The sequence below is a fragment of the Clytia hemisphaerica genome, unplaced genomic scaffold (assembly GCF_902728285.1).
Source record: "Clytia hemisphaerica strain Z4C2 unplaced genomic scaffold, Clytia hemisphaerica genome assembly, whole genome shotgun sequence".
Classification (NCBI taxonomy): Eukaryota; Metazoa; Cnidaria; class Hydrozoa; order Leptothecata; family Clytiidae; genus Clytia; species Clytia hemisphaerica.
Genome location: NW_027103599.1, coordinates 458,163 through 481,068, shown reverse-complemented (window position 1 = coordinate 481,068; position 22,906 = coordinate 458,163). Strand labels below are relative to the sequence as shown.

Here is a 22,906-nt window from a genome sequence, read left to right as displayed (position 1 = left end):
GCATTCAAACTTGCTGACGACCTTGAGCTAGTAGTCAACCATGGAGGATTCCACCTGAAAGGCTTCACATTTTCGCATCAAAGACCAAAACAATCTTTGTCAAGTGATGGAGAGTCTGTATCTGTTGCTGGGATGAAATGGTTTCCAGAAGCAGATGAAATCAGTATTGACAATCCTGAAATCAATTTTGCCAAAAACTACCGTGGAAAGAAACCAAAACAAATCAAAGAAGTTCCACAAGCATTGACCCGTCGTCAATGCATGTCAAAAGTAGCAGAGGTTTTCGATATTGCTGGACTTGTCACCCCAATCACAGCCACACTGAAAGTTGATCTACACAAACTTGTCCTGAGGCGAATGGAGTGGGATGACGCACTACCAGATAATCTACGAATATCTACCAATAATCTATCACGAAATGTATGGATATCTCATTTTATGCAAGATTTAAACTGACAAATGGAAGCTACTCATGTCAATTGGTATTTGCCAGAAGTCGCCTTGTGCCAGAAGAAATGACACAGCCTCGTGCTGAGTTATATGCAGCATTGGTCAATACGCATGCAGGAGAAGTTGTCAGGAAATCATTTCAACACGCAACATCAGTCAAATTCACTGACTCTCAAATAGTGCTTTATTGGATCACCAAGCCAACCATTCAACTCAAACAATGGGTGCGAAATAGAGTCAACGAGATCAAAAGACTGACATCATCATCTCAGTGGGTATACGTACAAACAACTGACATGATTGCTGATATTGGTACACGAAGATGCACATCAACGAAGAAGTGGACCAATCATCTGTTTGGACAACTGGCTATCCATGAATGAAGCAATCCTCAACATCCTTCCCTTCAAAGACAATGGAGGAAATAACATTAACCAACAGCCAACTGGCGGAGGTTCAAAAGAAGGTCAAACAAGAAGTAACACCATCCTGTCATCTCAATCAGAAATTTATCAATAACACCAAAGCCAGATATCGATTCTCTGGTTACTTGGTCGACCCCAACAGTCATCGGTTTTCAAAAGTTGTCCGAATCATGGCATATGTACTTCGATTCATTAATGTACATGTGTTCAAACAGAAATCACCTAGTCCATCACTAACAGAAGATGAACTTTGTCATTCAGAAAAGTACTTCTTCCGAAAGGCAACAAAGGAAATCAAGCATTTCACAGACCGTTCAAAGTACAAAAAGATATCAATGGAAAAGGATGGCATACTTATCCACATTGGACGTATATTGCCAACAGATTCAATCACTGTTCTGGGCAACTTGACAAAAACTATGAAAGATCTAAAGTCCACGACATTTTGTGTTCCCCTTGTGGAAAAGTTCTCACCGGTTGCCATCAGCATTGTCAATGATGTCCATTGGCATCACCCGACCGCCAAACATTCTGGGAATGAAACAACTTGGCGACATGTTCTTCAAAAAGCACTTATCATTGATGGTAAATCATTGGTAAAGGATGTGCGATCTTTCTGTCAGCGTTGTCGTTACATAATGAAGAAATCCATCAACATTGAAATGGGTCCATTATCAATGGACAACTTATGCATTGCACCAGCCTTTTTCATCACACAAGCCGATCTTGCTGGACCTTTTCAAGCCTTTTCTCAACATCACAAGAGAACAACTGTTAAAGTATGGCTCCTTGTGTTCTGCTGTGCGACTACAACAAGTGTCAACATCAGAGTGATGGAGGATTATGCAGCACCATCATTCATTCAAGCATTCACACGCTTTTCCTGTCAATTTGGTTATCCATCAAAATTGCTAATTGACGAAGGTGAATTAGTGAAGGGTTGCCAAACAATGAAGTTCGACATAACTGACATTCAGCAACAACTACACAAGGATGTACATTTGGAATTTCAAACATGTCCTGTTGGGGGGCATAACATGCATGGGCGAGTAGAGCGAAAGATCAAGTCTGTTCGAAATTCACTCGACAAAAATTTGCAACTCCACCACCTGTCAATTATCCAATGGGAAACAATGGCGTCAATAATCAGCAACTCAATCAACAACATGCCGATCGCAGTCAACAACATAAAATCAGATGTTGAAATGGCTGATCTTATCACCCCTAACCGACTCCTTTTGGGCAGAAACAATGAACGAAGTCCAACAGGGAGATTAACCGCTGAAAATTATCATATCAAACTGATCCGCGACAATCAAAAGATCTTCGACTCATGGTTTGACGCCTGGCTTACAACTCATGTGCCAAGCCTCGTTGCGCGTCCCAAATGGTTCAACTCCGACACTGATATTAATATTAGTGATGTAGTCCTATTTACAAAACAGGAATCAATTCTATCCAATACCTATCAATATGGCATGGTTGATGAAGTTGAACGTAGCCGAGATAATCAAATCCGTCGTGTAAAAGTTCGATACCACAACGCAAGTGAAAATTGTAAAAGGATTACAACACGATCAGCACGTAGCTTGGTTGTTATCCATCGAATTGAGGAAATTGATTGGTCCAAAGAACTGAATGATTGTTTCAATAATTAATTATGTCAATGGACTCAATGTTTGGTGTTTACTCTCTATTTCGTGGGGGAGTGTAGCGGGCATTGCCCTAATTTTATTCAATATTATGAGAAATTACAATTTTGTTTCAATATCATATTATCTCCATGATGTCAATTTGTAGAACAGTTCATTTGTTTACATTTTCTATTATTATAGAGATAATCTTATCATATATGATTAGTTATTTTATCTCCTTAGTTTTTATTATCTCCTTAATGTGGCCTTAAATAGTGCCCACTCACACTTTTCTTCAGTTAACATCAAGTCACCACAGAGGAAGGAGCTCTCTAACTCAACTCAATAATATTTTTCATGGTCTTGTGGATCAATCATACATTCACTTGACTTATTGCTGCCAGTCACAGGATTTTATATCTGGCAAGCTGGTAGGTTTTGCTTTCCTTGTTTTTCTTTCATGGCAGCCATTTTGTTTTTGTAGGTGTGGCCTTTTTCAGTGTTTGCTTTCATTCATTCTCATTCATGGCAGCCATCTTGTTTTTCCTTTGTTGGGCCTCTGTCTTTGCACTACTAAGTTAAGCCTTAATTTATGAGTCAACTTCAACTATTCAATTCTATATTCAAACTAGATTTGTAATGAGAGATTTATTTTATTTATTTAGTTTGAACTTCTACGTCATAAAGATGTTCCAAACATACCAGACAATTTGTTGAGTACTTCCTCGCCACAGCTATTATGATCCTAATTTTTTCGGGCATGCAGACTGGTCTGTAAATTACTTCCGTAGCTCATAACTCGGACCCAGTAAAAGAAGTATTGAACTCTCCAAAAAGGGTGCCAGTGAGAATGACAGTACAAGGTTTGTATAATAATATTCTGTTTTCCTTTAGAAAAATAAAGTCTTGAAAAACTCTTGTGCGGATATCCCCTGAAAAATGGCAAATTTTTCAAAATGACCCTTGGAAAGAATTCTTTTTGGACCTACCTTATAAATTAAAAACCTGTGTATGTCCGTCTGTCTGTTCTTAGGTTTTCTCGGGATTGGCCAATTCAAATTTTTGATTTTTTGGCTCAAAAAACGCATCTTTATCTAAAAGAATCACTATTTATAAGCATGTATCAATGTTCTTACCCAAGGTAGTCAATTTTTTGATGAGATAGATGTTTTTTTTTCGTGAAAGCTTAAGGGCTCTGACCATAGTCAGAAAATTGATTTTAGTATCTGAACATAAAAGTTATGTTTTAGATTCTTTAACACTTTTAACAAAGAATTGCCTTTATAAATTGCTTTTTAATCAAACCCCTTAAGAGTAATTAAGAACTTAATTGCAAAAATGACGTTATGAACTTTAAAAAAACGTTAATAATATATTGCATCACCTTCTTTTATAAAAAGTGCTAAGTTTTAATGGGTAATTAACCTTTTTGTTTCGAAGTTTGTTCAAACTGTCTGCAAAGAATTGAACTATTTTAAATTTTGCGGAAAATTTTTCTAAAAAGATGTGTCAAAAGTTATGACTGTTTTTTTTAAGCAAAATCCAGATGAAAAATTGATGAAAAACCACTATTTTGAAGATTTCGAGACAAAGAAGCATTTACAAAAATTTTCCGCAAAAATTTTTATTGTTCGGTAAAAGATACACCATCTACTGCGAAAAATTTTTCAAAATGTTTTTTATTCGCCGAAACTAAGCTCTTCAAAGTTGAAATACTCTTCCTCGCAAAAGTCTTCATTTTCTTCTTTATCAAATTTTTTCAATGCAACTTTTGAACTTTCAGATTCAGGAATAGTTTGTCTAACAGAAAATGTATAACATGCCATAGTTCTGTTGGTTACATCAGTCAGAAAACACATTTTAAAAACGGCAATTATGAAAAATTCACTATGGTCAGAGCCCTTAATTTAAAAGAATATTTGTGTTAAGACATGAAATTCTGGTTGCTAGACGTGGAAAAATAGGTCAAATTCGATAGCAATCACTTGTTATTAATTTTTCTCAAGATTGGCTCATTTATTTTTTATGATTTATTGCACAAATTTGAATCTTTATCCATAAGAATCACTTTTAATTTATAAACTTAGATCGATGTTCCTAACTAAATTACTCAAATTTTAGATGAGATATTTTCTAACTTCCAGCCCTTTCCCTTAATAACCCAATGGCCAATCAATGATGAAAACGAACGAAGAATTTTAATAAATGGTATTGTATATCCTATTTGTATTCTGAATGATTGTTTTAACGGTCATGCTTACGTAGATATCAATTATATGTTTTAAATGCATAAAAGTAAATAACTAGTCAATAAAAGTATTGCTTGTTATACCTTAAAATGGGGGTGGACGACCTAAAGTTGGTCTTATATCCCTGGAACCTTTAGAATTTAACTTTTTATCCTCCTGGAAAGGTTTGTCCACCCGCTATACAAGGTAATGGTTCAAGAAATTCTTTGTTTATTGATCATTTTATACATGAGTTGTTAGGAATGCATTTTCAGCATTGAGAATGTTTGTTTTTATACTTCACATTTTCCTTTTAGGAAAGTCTGTTCGAAATCTGACGGCGAACGAAAAGAACAATCGTTTGGGCTTGGAGGACTCAAGCGCCAGTCTATCGCGAGAGTTCTGGAACCTCCTGGTAAATGGACAAACCGTCGAAGTATATCGTTTTCGATCATCATCTGGTCCCGAGAATATACACGTCTCGAATGATTAAACGGTTCATGCCAAACATGAATGTCCTTGAGCTGTGTGGCTTCGCTAAGGACACCGAAATTCCACATGGCGGTGAAGTTGAAAACGTATCTAAACTCGGCTTTTCTAAAATTTCTGTCATTTACGCCTCTCCTGAAAATCCCGAAAATCTTATTCTTGTGGCTGCCAATCAAATGAAAATACTGATCGAAAAGTGTGATGACTCTACAAGGACTATATTAAGTTTGAAAGGAGTCACAAATAAAGTCGAGGATAACGTTCTTTTGCTGAAGGAGAATAAATGCTCTACTATTCAATCGATATGCAATTTTATAGGCATTACGATAATCCTGATTACCAACCATCAATCTTTGCCAGTTTTCCCATATTTTCCATCAACCTGCACTACACCATTATACATATATATTATACATTTACATAGCTCAACATGGAAACACCTACGCTGACGTATGTGAAGAACAAATCATGGAGCCACCATCCAAAAAGTTGAAAGCCTCTTGTTCCTGTGGTCGTTTGTCGAAATCAGACGCCGCTTGTATTGATGATAACTTTCACAAGACGAAATGTCCCTGCTACATAGCTAAACGGCCATGTACCAGTGCTTGCATTTGCAAAAAGTGTGGGAATACTTATGGAATTCGAGTTCCCCAGCAGACGAAATCAAGAAAAAGGTCAAAACCAGAATTGTCGACTGCAAGGGTTCCTGATGGACAATACGTAAGATATATCGGAGAGGACCCTATCCAAGGCAAATGGTCCGACGTCGAGACTATTTTGCTTTACAGTATACTTTCAAACGAATCTAAGGAAAGACTATGTTACCGGAATGAGCTCTTCTGCAAGGAAGCCTCAAAACTAAAAGCCAAACATTTTCAAATCGACCCAAAGACGCCAAGAGAAATTTATTCCAAGATTAAACATTCAAAGAGCAGCCGTCAATGGTACGATGCTATTCTCAAAACACTCTAAATCTAATGTATTTTGACGCAATTTGTCAGGCATTTAGAATATCGTGAGCTCTCTTCAAAGTTTATATTTATGCTTTTACATTTCTATGTTTACTTGGAAGTTTTTAAATTTTTCATTGTAAAATTGAATAAAAAGTGAAAATAATTCAAGTAAAGTTGCTATCAGCTTTTTAATTGAACAGGTTCCATAACAAACAGGGCGCACCTTGAGTGTAAGGTAGTTCGTCGAGTTTCATCTGGATTATTTCTAGCGAATCAAACTTCTTGTGGCGGCTTTATGACTATATGACTATATAAAGAATAATTTGATACCTGTTTTCAATTCAAGTTCTTATAAACTTCACGCCCAACCTCGACTAATATTCTAGTATTCTTATAAAAAAGTATGTAACTTTGAAGTCTTTTTAATATGTTACGCAGTTTTTGCTCTACATAGTATTCATAACTTGTACAACTGACGTTGTACTGAAATTTTTTTGCGAAGAGATCTGAGAGCACTCTTGTGTTTGTTTTCATATGTACACCGCTCTAGAAATTAGACAAATATTAGGTATAATTTGTTTTTCAATTTCTCCTTGTAATTATATTTTAAACCTCTAAAAGTATGTCGTGAAGGATTTCTACCAATTCAAAATTTGTGTTACAGAACTATAAAAATAGAGGTGTCTGAAAAAGGTTGACTTCACACTAAACGTCCAATAAACTATGTGATTTTTAGGGGAGGCGTTTAATAAATAATTTAAGAACCTAGGTCACTTTGATAATGTGAATTGGAACCTTATTTTGCCTTTTCATTATTATTCGAGTACAAATACCTTATCGGGGAAAACTTCGTCGGGGAAAAGTGACGAAATTTTGGACAAGTGACGAATATTTTCCCCGACGAAAATTTTCCCCGGCAATGCGTTTACCAACTACCAGCAAGTGACGAATTTTTTCCCGACGAAGTTTTCCCCGATAAGGTATTCCAATTTAGCGATGTAAAACGGGCCGTAATCAGTTCGAATATCAAAAGAAAACAATTATTATGGTATGTCTAAGTTCTCTCTTATATTATACTTCCTTACAGCTACTTGTTTCAAATAAACACCCCTCCTAAAGGGGGAGGGGGCGTAGTTTGAAAATTTTTCCTCAACGGAGGGGCGTTTATTCGAAGTAGTACGGTAACTGAAATTCTTGAATTTTAAGGGTTTGCCTAAACAGTTACCGGGTCGAGCGAGCTTGGCATCTGATGACTTGATCTTTCCACCGTGTTTGATCTCTCATGAGCACCGGGAAGTCTTTTTCAAACAGCCTAGAAAAGTAACCAATATTAGGCTAGCACCCACAAAAATCTGTAAAGCCCGAAGGGCTAGATCTGTGGCCTATCGAAAAGTGAAGCAAGTTTTGGTAGGATTTCCTACCAAAGAAATCACGCAACAACAAACAATTTCAGTTTAAGAGATGCGAAAAAGCGTTTGCCACCTACTTTTTTTTATTTCACGCTCCAAAAACAATGAATTAAAATGCTAGATCCTATCCATCGCCACTAAATTTAAAAAGCGAAATCTTTTTTGCTGGAGAAAGCTTAAAGTTGCCTATCTAGCTCTTCGGGCCTTACAGATATCTGGCGTGAATGGGCATTTTCGGTTGCGTGAATGTGTGAAACTTGAAAAAGAAATGCGTATAACGTGAATGCATTAATCTGGGCTATTTTGTGCGTGAATACGTGAATTTTCCCTTTTTTTCCACCGATTATGTGTAGTTTTTCCCAATTTTACAATGTTTCCCCGATTTTTTCTCGATAAGTTTTCCGATTTTATGAAAAATCGGGTTATTGCGTGAAAGTAGGGGCAAATTTGCGTGAATTTCGAAAAATACTATTTAAAATTAGAGCTTCTTATTCTCATCAAATATAATTTTCTTGCAAGGAGTTCGAGGTGTGAATCCCTACTCTCGGGTGCCTAATAAACGTACATGTACGTTTATTTTTTTCGTGTCAAATTTCATACATCTTACACGTATATCTTGCCAAAATGCTTTTCCTAGATTTTAGAACACATTCAACCATAAAGTAGCCATAAGCTTAGGGAGACAAATAGTGCGACAAGGTTTCCTAGAAATCAGAAATCATTTGTATAAGAAAATTGAAGGTCATAATATGTGGTCTCCCTAGAACATAAGAACAAAAAACTAAAAACTTTCTCCGCCGGCTGCTTCTGTTATTTCAGCCTGTACGTTTATTAATTTCAATCTTATTCCCTCCCCTGTACGTTTATTTTGGTCTGTACGTTTATTAGGCACCCGAGAGTAAGTTACCATGGTGTAGCGAGGTAAATTATCTTTTGATGTTTTGACTCGAATTTGATTTCCATTTTGTGTCTTATCTTTATTTCCTTTTATGAATCGATCTACCACTTATTATTTACAGTTAGCAATATTGAGAAAAAGCAAATCTAAAATGAAAGATAAAATATTTGGATGACTCAGACAACCTTTCGACACAGTGGTTGAAGCCAAAAACCCAACATGGGTACGAGAGAAGGACAAACAATCACTTTGCCCTCTACCAGTTGAACGTATACGTATACCAAACCAACCAACTTAAAGATTTTAGAGACATTTGCTTGACATGAAGAAAACGCTACATCCCCATAACTTTGGACATTAAATGACTGGCAAAATGGTATTAATGGTATTAACATTCTATTGAGATGTGAAACTGGTCCAAGTTAACGAATTGATGAGAAGAATGGGCAGTACAAGAAATATTTGCTTTGGAATACAAACTCTTATATGGACAATAGCTACCTCAGGAACAAGTTAATGCAGGGGTTTTGTGGGTTTTATAAACTTTTGAAACTTGTGTGATTGTTTTGGTTGTTTTCTTGACGAGATACTGTGAACTTGTATTTGATAAACATTGCATTTTGGCTTGGAGTATGTTTTTTGATGTTTTAACGGCGACATCATTTCTTGTTTGGATTGTTGTAGTGTTATCTTTTAGTGCTCCAATGTAGATAGGTTATTTCAATTTTATTTTTTATCAATTAATTTGTGTTTATGTGATAGGTTGTCCAAGAAAGCATTTTTTTGAGGTTTCCATATGTTTCGTCAAAAAGTGTCAAAACCTATCAAAGACATCTATAGACAGATAGACATTTTATACCGTGAGATCAGGTAACTTGCATCAGTGGAGGCAAACATGCATAGCCCTCAAATGAATGACCTGTCTGGTTATTAAAATACAACTAGCCGTATGCGCAGCGTCACACGCTGCGTGTCCCAATCCAGTGAATCACTACACATCTAAAAAATTCTAACGGAAGAAAGATAGCCGCCGATCGATGATTTGATTTTGATTTTAGGAAATAAAGGAGAAAAAAGATAACATTGCATTGCAATTTTTAACCACAATTAAATAAATGACTTAGCAAAAGTATATTTTAGATCTTCTTAGCCATCGTGGCTAACCATCGTGGTTGGACATTCGAGGGTGACTTTAAAAGACTTTAAAAAGTTTTGAAAGTGATAGGGAGCCGCTATTGTAAACAGAAAGTTTTAAAGAGCATCTGAATAAGAATTCTTTAAATTGACAAAAGAAATTTGGGAAGAAGGTTTATTTTAACCCATCAAGCTCCAAACTTGGTGAATAGAAAATAGCATCTTAGGGTCTCAAAGTTAGTCTAGTGGTAGGAAATCTGCTTAAGGTGCAAAAAGATTATGGTTCAACGCCATGAAGAGGAGGCTTTGTAGAGCTTTGTTAGATTTTCGAAAACTTTTTACAAAACGTTGTAAACACACACGTTTAAGCGTATTAATATATAGACTACGCAGCTCCGCTCGCAGCTCTACTCTACCATTTTTGTTTTGAATTAACTTTGTATTTTAATGACCAGCCAAGTCTTTCATTTGAGGGCTAATGCATGTATGTTAGCCTCCACTGATGCAAGTTACCCGATCTCACAGTAAGTATTTTCTTCTCTTAACTTTATATAATTTTAAAGAGAAGACAAGAGCCTTTATTGTTGGTGTTATTATTACAAAACCCCTACTATAACTTAATTTCTATGAGGTTATTACATTTTAGCTATATATTTGATTTATTTCAAGGTGCCATTTTGAAACGTTTTGGTGTGATTGGTCTAAGACAAGTTTATATTTTATATGTTTTCATTTTATTTTATCTTTTTAAAGAGAGTAGATATATATACTGTAATATGTTTTAAAATTGTTATTGCCTTAAAAAAGACAAGCGATACTTTTATGGACCTACCTGGTTATCAAACTAATCAGTGAACATTGAAACAATGAAACACATAAGACATAACTGGTCAAAATACAAAAAAATAAAGAAAATGAAAGCATATCTATTGAGAGAAACTATTATTGAAAAAGATTTTTGAAAAAGAAATAAAAAAGCTATTAAGCGCTTTTCTTTATAAAAACCACTATCAGAAAAATGCACAGCTTAATAAATATGGTTTCCAGAAAAGTCAAACCGTCGCACTCTACCGTGACACTTTCTTCTATTAGAAAAAATAATAATAAAAAAACAATTTGGCTAATAACATTGATATATGCTCATAAATAGTGATTCTTATAGATATAGATTAACCATTACCCTCCACCGTGACATTTTCATCGTAAAAAAAAATAATAGAAATAATAATAATAATAATAATATGGCTAAGAACATTGATGTATTCTTATTAAAAGTGGTTCTTATAGATAAAAATGCGATTTTTGAGCCAAAAAAATTTTTTTGCAAAAATCTGCTTGAGCCATCCTTTAACTAAGATTGTACCCTACTTTCATGCTAAAAATCAGAAAAAATTAATGATCTAATTTTTCACAAAGTCCAAAAAACCCGTTTTTAAGCCGTTTTTTGGCCCAAATTTGCCCAAAAAATTTTTTTTTCGAAAATCGGGCTCCGTCACATTCGAGGGTTTATGGTCATGCACCTTTGTGCCAAAAATCAGAAAAAACTAATGAGCCAATCTCGAGAAAAGCTGGTAACTAACACACTAACTAACGAACGAACGAACATGGGTTAATTTATAGGACCTCCACCCCACCGGGGTAGGTCCAATAATGATAAACCAGAATAAACTGCTTGAAACTATTTGGAAAATTCCTTAAAGGTAACTTTAGTTTGAAGGACCCAATTTTAGCAGTTTTGGGTTTGAAGTTCTGTGAATACGAGCTTTCCTAAGAATTCTTAAAAATCCCTGGCAAAATAAAAAAAAACCTTTTACTTCAAAAACAAGTATCGCAAAAAGTCCAATTTCATACCACCGCATTGTTAGTTTCCGCGAAAACTTGTTCCCGTGTATGAAATTGTTTGTTACCTTTTCCTCCTTGATTGATAGGTTTGCCCGCAGTGGCCCTTAACAGTTCATTACTTGGATGAAGATATCGGTATAAGCGACTACACATAATCCATCTGGCAAACGAATAATACGGTGACAGCTTCTGTAGGAACAGTGCGACCACCAAAGTGATTACAAATTGTATTCCGAGTAATGCCATGTTTCAAGCCTAGTAAAGAAGATATTGTGCTAAAATTAGTGAATATTCTTGGGTCTTACATTAATCCTATAACACCTCTCCTCTAGTGTCCTGACTTGATGATGAATGAGAAGCAAATCATGACAATTTTCAAAACAATTAAATTTTTGCAATAGGACATGTTCATAAAAAAGGCAAGTTTTTGAGGTTTTTGTGACATTTCATACCAATGTTACAAAATTAGCCTATACTGGCCTATATCTTTTTAACGGGGAAAATTACATGATGGTTAGCTCATTAGATTTCTCTTGGCAAATTTTGTAACAACAATTTCTATGGTTAAGTATATCTCAAGTTATGATGATTTGAACCTTGCCAGAAGCTGGTTAATGATGTAACATTGCAACTTTCAAAAAAAGCTGGCTAATGATTTCCAAAACAGCTGTTAAGGTAATATTCACATAAAAAACGGTACATTGGCATCATTAGGGGGTTGAAGGAGATGTTATTAGCAATGAATTTGGGTTAAAAAGTTCATTGGCTAATGGTGTAACAAGACTTGAAGGTTGTAATGTTCTGTTCCTTTTAAGCCAGATTTTATTTATTTATCAATGAATCCTTTATCAAAAGGCAATAGACTGTTTACTTGATGCTTTGTTTGAGACAATATTATGACTTTACTGACAAATAAAAGGACAAACTGGCTAATATTGTAACATCTTACTTCTTTAGCTAATATCTTTGGTTTAACGGTGGGCAATTTTCGCAAATAACAACAGCGGGTAGTTAACCTACTAAAGTTTAATTTCCAAACCTTACTTTAATCATTTTCACCTAAATAAAAATCTAGGTCGGTCATTTTTAATGAAAATGTTACTTTTAGCCATTTTCGGCAAAATAACCTAAAAATCCAAAATCTTTCAACTCTGGTGCCTTTTGAACTGTGTTACCTTTTTAGCTCAGAAATTTTATTGATTTAAAAGCTATTTTGAAGGTTTTATCAACAAGAAACAATATTTTCATATTTTTTTAAACATATTGTCCAATAAGGAATGCAATATGTTGCATATGAATGCATGCAGTTAGGGGTCTTCGACAAAAAACTTTCAAATTTTTTATCAGCATTGGGCCGATAAGCTTCAGACCCCCTCCCCCCCTTGCTCTTATCGGCCAAAATTTTTCAAATCCAACTTTTACATCTTCGAAAACACAATTTCCTCCAATCTTGTCCGCCTTCGGTATGTAGTTGGACCCCCCCACCCCCTTATCGGCCCAATGCCAATAAAAAATTCGAAAGTTTTTTGTCGAAGATCCCTTAGTGCGCATGCATATTTTAAATTTGAAAACTGTGCCACCACCGTACTTTCTTTTAAATATATACCTTAAAGGAAGAAATTTTGCCGGGAATTTAATTTGGCGGATGGCCGAAAAAGATTTTTAGATGGAATTTAATTTGGCGGATGGACGAAAAAACTAAATTTGGCGGGAAATTAATTTGGCGTTTGCTGAAAATTTTATCCTTAAAATGGCGTAAAAACAGCAAAAAAATCCAAAAACACCTTAAAAGAGATCATATTTTCAAAAAGTTTAATTTGGCTGGAATTTAATTTGGCGGATGGCGGAAAAAAGAAATTTTGGCAGGAACTTAATTTGGCGGATTCTGGCCAAATCTGCCAAATCCGCCAAATTTTCTTTCCACCAAAATTTCTTCCTTTAAGGTAGTCCCAGCCTTATCCCTCTTTCAGTAAAGCTTCCTATACCTTTTGTCCTTCAGAAAAACCAAAAATATTGGCCTTAATTATTTGCTTTCAGTTCCTGTAGCCAGTAGTGTGACCTCCTGTATTTCTATTTTATTCCGCACAGGTTTTTCAATAGAGATGTCACATGACTCAAATCCTGCAGTGTTATTGGACTAGAGAAAAATCACGGGATCTGATTGTATGAAAAAAAGACCGTGGGAACTGGAACCAAAAATAATTCTCATTCTAAAACAAGATGGCGGGTAGCCTGGATATCCAAGCTCAAAATTTTAGAAAAAATAAGTTTTACCTCAGCCAGAAAAAGTTCTAAATTATAGAGCTTGGTTCACCTAAAAATCAGGTGAACCCCTGATGACAGATTTTCCTGCATGGATCCCATGGCTGCAAATAAATATATGCACATAATGACATGCATAATTTTAAGATGGTACCCCAGCAGTGATAAATCAATTTAGAATGGCAGCCTTGACCATAAAATATAGACAGTGTGGTGGAAAGTCTGTTAGACAGAGAAAGTGCAAAGTGAATTTTGGAGAAAAAAAATTATCAAAACAAAACTTCCGACCCAAAACAGCACTACAAAATTGGCAAACAGAAAAGAAGAATTGAAGCAAAATAAAGATATACAGTACCTTTAGTTCTTTACACGGTGCAACCATGTCATTAAGAAAATTAAAACAAGATATCTAAGCAAGTATGAAAAGAAAACAACCAGAACATCTAAAAATTCCCATGTTTTGATCTTCCCACTTCATCCCTACCATTATTGGCCCAGCGCTAGCGAGTGGGCCTTTAAAGAGAGTGTCACTATTTTTTTGTCCGTGTTTCCTTCTGTCTGTCTGTCTGTTTTGGTAGAAACGGCGCTTAATACCAGTACCACACTTTTTGCCGTCTGGGCAGGGAAAAGCTTGCAAAAGTTGGATACTGGCTAGAAAAGATATATTTTCTGATTCCGCGCTCCTTAAACAACAAACGTTTTCAAAACAAAACAAGATGGCGGTCGAAGCGAGGAGATTGATTTCATCTGTTGATTCATACTATCTTAAACATTTTCTTTGCTTTAGTGGTCAAGAGACTTTCAAACCAAAGAAACTTTGTAGTGATTTTTCGTTGTAAACTTTTTCAACATTCTGTCATATCATATAGTTTTCACAAAGCTTTCTGAGTGAAAATTCTACCTAGAATCACTTTCATTTTTAGTTTCTTGTTTTAAAAAAGACTTTATTTTTAGGAAATAATGGCTTCTAACATAAAAATGAATAAACAGAAATGCAGCTCATGTGTAAATTTGAATATTTCTTTATGCTACACAAGGTTACTTATGGATCTGTCGCTGTTAACAATGGTCAGTGACAATCACAATGGCTAGGGATGTGGCATGATTTTCAAACTTGATCGACACAGAATCATTTCAAGTAAATTGATTCTGGAATTTGTTGATGGACACTAAAATGGAGTTCATGTGTAAATTAGAACAAGATTGGAACTTTTTCCATGATGCTATACGTGTGAAAATGATTATTTCTAGATCTGTCTCGTTTAACGAATTGGTGGCTTGATTTTTCAAACTCGACACAGAATTATTTCAAATACCGATTAAATGGAATATGGCAATGGAGACTAAAATGCAGCTCATGTGTAAATTTGAACAAGATTGGAACTTTTTCCATGATGCTATGTGTGAAAATGGTTATTTCTACATCTGTCTATCTCGTTTAACGAATTGGTGGCTTGATTTTTCAAACTCGACACAGAATTATTTCAAATACCGATTAAATGGAATATGGCAATGGGGACTAAAATGCAGCTCATGTGTAAATTTGAACAAGATTGGAACTTTTTTCATGATATGCTACATGTGAAAATGGTTATTTCTAGATCTGTCTCGTTTAACGAATTGGTGGTTTGATTTTTCAAACTCGACACAGAATTATTTCAAATACCGATTATTAATGGAATATGGCAATGGAGACTAAAATGCAGCTCATGTGTAAATTTGAACAAGATTGGAACTTTTTTCATGATGCTTGTACACATTAAATGAAATGGTCATAACGGTCGTTGATTGCTTGGATTATTCAAACTCAACTCACATAATTGTTTTCAAGTCGAATTGACCTTGATTGAGGAAAGAGGGAGAACATGAACAAAGACAATACAACAAAGAAGCTCAATAAATCGATGTGGCACCATTTTTGCATTTTTTGATGTTGTTTCTTATGGAATTTGATGATATTTTGGATTTGATTGTTTACCTTCGGGTAGAAAGTTTCCAGCTTTCAACATTCAATTCATTTTTCATTGACTACATTATGTTTCGTTTATTTTTTCACTTCCCTGTTCTAAGAAATGAAAAAAGGGAGAGTTATCCTTGTCGAATTATTTTTCATTTTGTTTTTATTTGAAATCGTGTTAAAAAATTTTGAATTTTTAGAAATTCTGAAATTCGTAAAAATAACGAAAATTTCGCTTTTCCTGGGCCTTCACGCCCAACGGGCTTCTTGTTGTTATTTTTATTTGGATGCGTGGTCAAACACCCAAGGGAGATAATAAGGCATTCTATTGTTATTTGCTTTGAAGAAGAAAAATCAGGGAGATTTGCAAAGCAGCATACATGCCTTGCTGATCGACCACGCGATCCATCCAAATACTTAGGCGGACACTTCAAGTCGGCTCGCATAATTTCTTATACGCGCGCCACCATTCAGATCTCTGATTTGCTTAGACCCAACCAATCAGAATATCCGCATAATCATCCTCAGGACGATCTAGGTAAACCAGACCGTAAACATTAGAAATATCAAAATCAAAAAAAGTTTACGGGCTGGATATCCAGGCTAGATGGCGGCGAGAAAAGCATGTCTTTTGCTTTGGACGAAATGTTGTAAATTCTGGTTGATTTTTTAAGGTTTTATCTTATCTTATCTCATTTACTTTGATTAGTAGAGGCGTCTTCGATGTTTGGGGAAGGTAAATATAGTCGGGGAGCAGAATTCAATATCTCGAGTTAGAAGCGTTGTTATATGAGGGTCGAAATGATGACTGAGACTACCCAAGGGCGGTTGAGGGGGTCAATGATTCAGACGACAGGTATTTGTAACGTTGTTGACGTATGTTCAAACTGAAAATGAAATATGATAAACTAATAAGTATTTGATTGATTGATTTAAATGAAATAAATTTGATTGACAAAGTTAAGTCTTGAAATTGAATTGATTAGAAAAATAAATATTGAAAATGTTTGAGAAAATCTAAGTCCAGATGACCTAACCTAAGCATGCTGAAAATCCAAGATGGCCGCCAAAGCATGCTATGAAAACAAAATGGCCACAACTGACAGGCAAAAAGCAAAAGGCAGAAAGAAGAAAGCAAAACCTACCAGCCTGCCAGCATGAAAGCATTGTGAATTTTTGTCTGATTTTCAAAGTCTGAACTTGACTATTGAAAGTATTGAATGTTGACCATATTGAAAAAATTAGAGTTTTAATTTGAGCTCCTTACTCCTTGTGAGCTTGATTGTGAATGACATGAAGAAGCATGCAAGCCCTAGTCTAGCCTCATGTGGACTGGACACCAAAAAGTGATGACTCATCAAAATGGTAGAAATGTAAACAATGTATAAAATACAGACCTACATTGAAAATAAACATTACCAAAATGACCTACATTGAGTATAAAATGTAAACATTGACAAAAATGACCTACATTGAGTATAAAATGTAAACATTGACAAAACGACCTACATTGAACAAATATGATAAATTTAATGAAAATGAAAATAACCTGAATAAATTTTTTGTGTGTATTATATAATATGAAAATTGACTGATTTTTCTACACTCCCCCCATAAAGACAAAAAAAAATTTTATTTGATTTTTGAAAAGTTCTTTAAAGTGTTCTTTCCCAATTCATAAAACAAATCAACTTCATCGACATGATTGATGATAACTAAATTTCGTGTGGAACGACGTGTCTCACGAAATACTTTCTCATTAGCATTCATATAACGTACACTAGCATGACGAGCCAAACCATCGGAACTAAATTCAACATTAACAACCTTTCCATACTGATACGTTGAAGATATTTTCGAATCATTTTTCAAAAATAAAACAATATCTCCAATTTTGATTTCATGACTCGTAGTAAACCATTTCTCCTGTTTCAGTAATTTTGGGACGTGTGACAAAAGCCAATTCTCAAACCATGAACTGAATATCTTACAATTTTCATCAACAAGCTTGCTCGGATTGCTTACAAGCTGAACTGGTTCAACTGGTGATCTTTCATTGTTTCGACCAAGCTTGAGGCGATTTGGCGTTAGAATATCGAGGTTTTCCAGATCTCCGATTGTACCCTTGATGGCTAAGGGCATATTATTGATGCTGTTGGCGATAGAGGAAGCAAGTGTCTCCCACTGAAGTGTAGATAACTTTTGTCGGTGTGCAACATTGATGGATGAATTGATTTCACGGATCTTTCGTTCAACTTTGCCGTGTTCGTTATGAGCACCAACAGAACAAACTTCGAAATCAACTTGATTACTGATGAAGAGTTGATGTTTGACGTCGAGATAGCTGAACCGCATGTCTTGACAGCCTCTAATGAGTTGACTGCCAGCGTCGCAAAGTAGGGTTTTCGGATATCCTACTTCACATGAAAATCTTGTGAAGCCAAGGATGAACGACTGAGTGCTGTAATCGTCCATAACTTTTATGTTTGTTGTTGAAGTTGTGGCACAGCAGAAAACGAGAAGCCATATCTTGACTGTAGTGCGTTTGTGGTGTGCTGAGTATGAATCGAATGGTCCACAAAGATCAACTTGAGTTGAATAGAAGGCGGGGGCAATGGTGAGATTGTGTCTGGAGACCGGTGCCATTGCAACGTCTACGGCTCTTTTCAACAGATAGCGACATCTTTGACATGATCTGCGTACCATCTTCACAAGTGACCGTCCCTCAATGATGTAGGCTTGAAGATGAACAAATCGTAGAGTAGTTTCCACACCGGAGTGTTTTGCGGTGATGTGATACCAATGGATGTTGTTGACAATTGCTACTGCTACTGGTGAGAATTTGTCCAAAACAGGTACACGGAATGTTGATGAAGATAAGTCTCTCATTGAATTGGTAAATCTGCCAACAATTGTGATGTCATTAGTGTCAAGAATCCGACCGGTGTACTTCAGGATACCGTGTTGCTCTGATGTGATGTCCTTGATTCCTTTTGATGGTAGAAACTTCTTGATCTCTTGGGTGGCTTTTCGGAAGAAATAATTCTTTGCAGATGTTATGTCCTCCTCAACTAGGAAGACAAATGATGAATCAGCTTTGAGAGGAAGTGGTGAATTGGTTGGTGATTTTCTTCTTTTCCTCAATGCTCTGAAATATTTGAAGATGATTGCCATGATGTTCACGACTTTTCGAAACTGATACTTGAGCGGTGATATCAGGTAGTTGCTGAATTCCAGACGTTTGTTAACTTCATCCATGATCCTTATAATTGGGTTTGACTGCTTGGAGTGATGAACCTCAGAGTGATAAATTTCTACGGCTGCTTGAGACTCTTCAGATTTGGACATCTTGATATCGGAAATCTTGACGATTGGCATTTCCGAATAGTTGAGTTTCATCCAAGGATCTCCTTTGAACCAACGAGAATCATTATCGACATCAGGGATTGAAGGTCCTCTTCTAGTGCCAATATCTGCGATCATATGATCACTTTGAACGTAGAACCATTGATTGGATTGTGTGAAACGTAAACTTTCGATAACTCGGCTACGAACCCATTGTTTCAACGTCTTTTTGTCATTGCTGAGCCAGTGAAGAACGATTTGGCTATCGCAAAATTTGATTGCAGATTGGTGCCAATTCTCAAGTGATTTTCGGACAACTTCGCCAGTGTGTGAATTCAGTAAGGCAGCATATAACTCTGCGCGTGGTTGAGACATTCCTTCTGGGACAATCCGTGATCGCGACAAAACGAGTTGAGATGAGTAGGTTCCGGATTGACGCTTGAATCTTGCATAAATTGCGACACATACAAGGGATTGGCTTGCATCAGCAAAGTCCAGGGTCTCAACTTCAAGGTTGATAGCATCAGGTGGTACGATTGTCCTTTGATATTTAAGTTGGTTGATTTCTTGCATCATCTCAAAATTGTTGATCCAAAGTTTGCGAAGGTGATCAGGAAGCACATCGTCCCAGTCGAACTTTTGGATAACAAGGTCATGAAGATCAAGCTTGAACTGTGCGGTTATGGGAGTAACTCTTCCAAGAAGATCGAAAACTTCCCCGACTTTTGATGCGCAGTGACGTCTTGTTAGCTTGTCAGGGATGATGTTGGTTGATGATGCTGATTTCTTTCCTCTTCTCTTTGGAGCAAAGTTCATTTCCCCAATGTTCAATGAGATGACATCTTGCTTTGGAAACCACTTCATTCCTGCAACGGTTACACTCTGTTGATCTTCACTCATTGTCTCCGGTGGATCTTCTCCTGAGATGACGATACCTTTTAACTTGAATCCACCTTTGTTGACGACTTGTTCGAGCTCCTGAGAGCGTTGACGTGCAAGTTCGATTGAATCTTCTCCACTGACGCAATCATCTACATATGTATCATTGAGAATGATCTTGGATGCCTCTGGATACAGGTCTTGTGATAGTCTGGCAATTTCTCGGAGGGCATATTCAGATTGATTCCCTGCGGATCGAACACCGTAAATTAAAGTCTTTATCACCTTTTCCTCTGGTATTCTTTGTGGATCAAGCTCCTCTTGCCATACGTATCGTTGATAACACCAGTGTTCTTCACACAATTTGACAGTGTTGTACATCTTGGATACATCTGTGGTGAATGCAGCTCTGTGGATCAAGAAGCGAATAGCGATTTCTTGGAGAAGGTTCATGTTGTTGCGACCCTTTGCAATGATGTCGTTTAAACTGAAGCCGGTTGATGTCTGTGATGAGGCGTCAAATACGACTCGGCATGGGGTGCTGACTGATCCTGGCTTCCATACCGCTCGCCATGGGATGAAATGCTTCGTCTGAATCTGAAGTTGACGTTGAATGTCATTTGGCAAATTGCGTACATAATCGACAAATCCGAGATTTTGTAACTTCTTTTCGGAGTTGATGATATCCTCCTTGTCTTTGAGGTTCTCCTTCCTGTTGAGTTTGCGTAATTGTTGTTGATATACTTTCAAGGCTTTGTCTTTATTGGGTGCAAGCTTTACATCCGGGTTGTGAGTGAATGGAAGTTTTGCTGTGATGATGTTTGTTTCTTCATTGATGTGAATCGACTTGGCAATGAGGTGTTGCTCCACCTCTTCTTTGATGCTGATATTCTCGGTTGCACCGTGGCTCTTGCAATCCTTGCAGTTCCGACAGTTAACGCATCGGTATAGAATTTCACTACCTGTCTTCTCTGCAAGATCGAACATGTGATGTGATTGGACTTCTGGGTTGATGTCGAATTTGTCATTACCGTGACCAATGAATGATAGGGATGCAAAGTAGGTCAGCATTGGTAACCTCAGATTGAAGAGTGTGTTGTAATGCTTCTTGTGGATCTCGTCAAATGATGAATGTGGACCACCAAGTACACCTCTACCGTCTGGACCATTGAAAACAGATTCGAATACTGATAAGCCAGTTGACATTTGGAAGATGAGTTTGGGATGGACATTCAAGTACCTGACGCCAATCATGATGTCGACGTCTCCGCCAATGGATTGTGGAAGCGATGGGAGTTTTGATACATCACCAGTTGTTGAGTAGGCTCTTTGTAGATCTGATATTGCTGGTGTGAGAGGATACACTGGAAATGTTTGCGTAATCTGATCAAGGCATATACCTCTCATCGGGATCATGTCACCATCGTGCAGAGGTAGGTTGACAAGATAGATGCCATGTGAGGATTGAGTTGATGTTCCACCCACACCACCAATGTTGACACTTCCACTGAAGATTTGGGTAGCATATGATCCTAATCGGTTGACTGCAGATTTTCGAATGACAAAGTCACTGCAGCCATTGTCGAAGAATACTGTGAACTTCTGATTGTTGACCAAAATTTGTTGTAATAGGTAGATGCCAGGGCTTGAATGATGGATGTTGTCAGATGGCATGGCATTGATGTGACAGTCAGTGTGAAATGAGACTTTGATCTCCTTGACGAAGGTTGGAAGCTGTTGATTTCGATTGATGAATTTGTCTTTAAAACGTTGAAGAAGAGTTTGATTGTCATCTGTATCTTTGTGATCATCACAGACTAATACGTGCTTCTTAACAGTCCATGATGAATGACTTGGGTGCTTGCAGACAAATTCATATTGACACCTTCCATCTCTGTGTTTGCCTTCTGACAATTTTGCTCCGGGTAGTAGACATTGGAAGCACAATCCTTTGCGCTTCAGAGTTGACAGTCGTTCACGTGGAGTATTGTCGACAAATTGTTTACAGGCAAAATATTGAGTTACCATCTTCCCCCATGGTCCTCTTGTTTGAATATGCTCAGATGGACATTTGCCGTCGCAGAAGTAGCAAGCTGGTTCAGGGTCTTGACTTGGTGGGACATGATGACTTCCATATCCTGATTTGCCTGATTTTGACTTGCCATCTTTATCGTCTTTGTTGGTTGGGAGTTTGATGAGTTGCTTTTGCTGGAGAAGTTTGACGTCCTTCTCCAGGAAGATGATGAGATTTGACCACTTTTGTTTCTCAGTGATCTCTTCCTCACAGATTGTTGCTAGCCATTTGTCCAATCTGGTGTCGTCCAAGAGTTGGTACACTTGATCCAAACAATCGCCGTAGTAAAGTTGATTTTCAATTTTATGTTGCTCAGCAAGAGAAATTAAGTCTCTCAGTACTTTGATCAGTCCAGTGATAGTTCGTAAGATTTTGGCAGGATCGTGTCTGGTTTTGATTGGATCCAACTTCTTTATGTCAGCAAGTTTACGAGATACAAGCATTTTGGAGTTGCCATAAGCTTCAACTAGGCGATTCCAGATAATTTCAATGTCAGTTAAGCCTTTAACAAGTGATAAGGCAGGTTCAGATAAATGATTGTTTATAAGTAAATCAGGTAAGAGTTTCTTTGGCGTATTTCGTAGATGAACTTTCTCAAAATTTGATCTGAACGTATAAATGTCTATTGATTCATACCCTGAAAATTTTTCAATCTTGATGTTGAGGTTGGATTCTTTGAAAGATTTGTACTTTTCAATCTCTCGATCTGTAAACTGTTCATTGAGGTAATCAATAAAGGTTCCTTTTAGGTTGCTCAACTCAATGTACTTCTCACCAATTTCTGATATTTGAGATTCCAATTCCACGTTGGCTGATGGTGTTTTGAGAAGTTCTTGGTATTTTTCGGAAATAACTCGTAATGATTTGTCGTGATCTGATAGCTGTGATTTGAGATGAAGAATTTCTGTGTCGGACATCCCGTTAAGA

General features: G+C 36.6%; 2 protein-coding genes across 2 annotated transcripts; one reads left to right on the top strand and one right to left on the bottom strand.

Moving 5' to 3' along the window:
* The first annotated feature begins 865 nt into the window (after positions 1 to 865).
* On the top strand, positions 866 to 2,533 carry LOC136802017 (uncharacterized). Its single transcript, XM_067058718.1, has one exon. It carries the CDS (start codon positions 866 to 868, stop codon positions 2,531 to 2,533), a length of 1,668 nt encoding a protein of 555 aa, XP_066914819.1.
* A 14,007-nt stretch (positions 2,534 to 16,540) lies between these two features.
* On the bottom strand, positions 16,541 to 22,906 carry LOC136802011 (uncharacterized). Its single transcript, XM_067058711.1, has 2 exons — positions 16,827 to 22,906; positions 16,541 to 16,568 (listed from the first exon to the last, which is right to left on the bottom strand). Exon 1 carries the CDS (start codon positions 22,894 to 22,896, stop codon positions 17,314 to 17,316), a length of 5,583 nt encoding a protein of 1,860 aa, XP_066914812.1. The 5' UTR covers positions 22,897 to 22,906; the 3' UTR covers positions 16,541 to 16,568; positions 16,827 to 17,313.

Bases quoted from the DNA above. Each gene is read 5' to 3' on its own strand.
- LOC136802017 (XM_067058718.1), top strand. From the start codon at position 866: ATGGAGGAAATAACATTAACCAACAGCCAACTGGCGGAGGTTCAAAAG.
- LOC136802011 (XM_067058711.1), bottom strand. From the start codon at position 22,896: ATGTCCGACACAGAAATTCTTCATCTCAAATCACAGCTATCAGATCAC.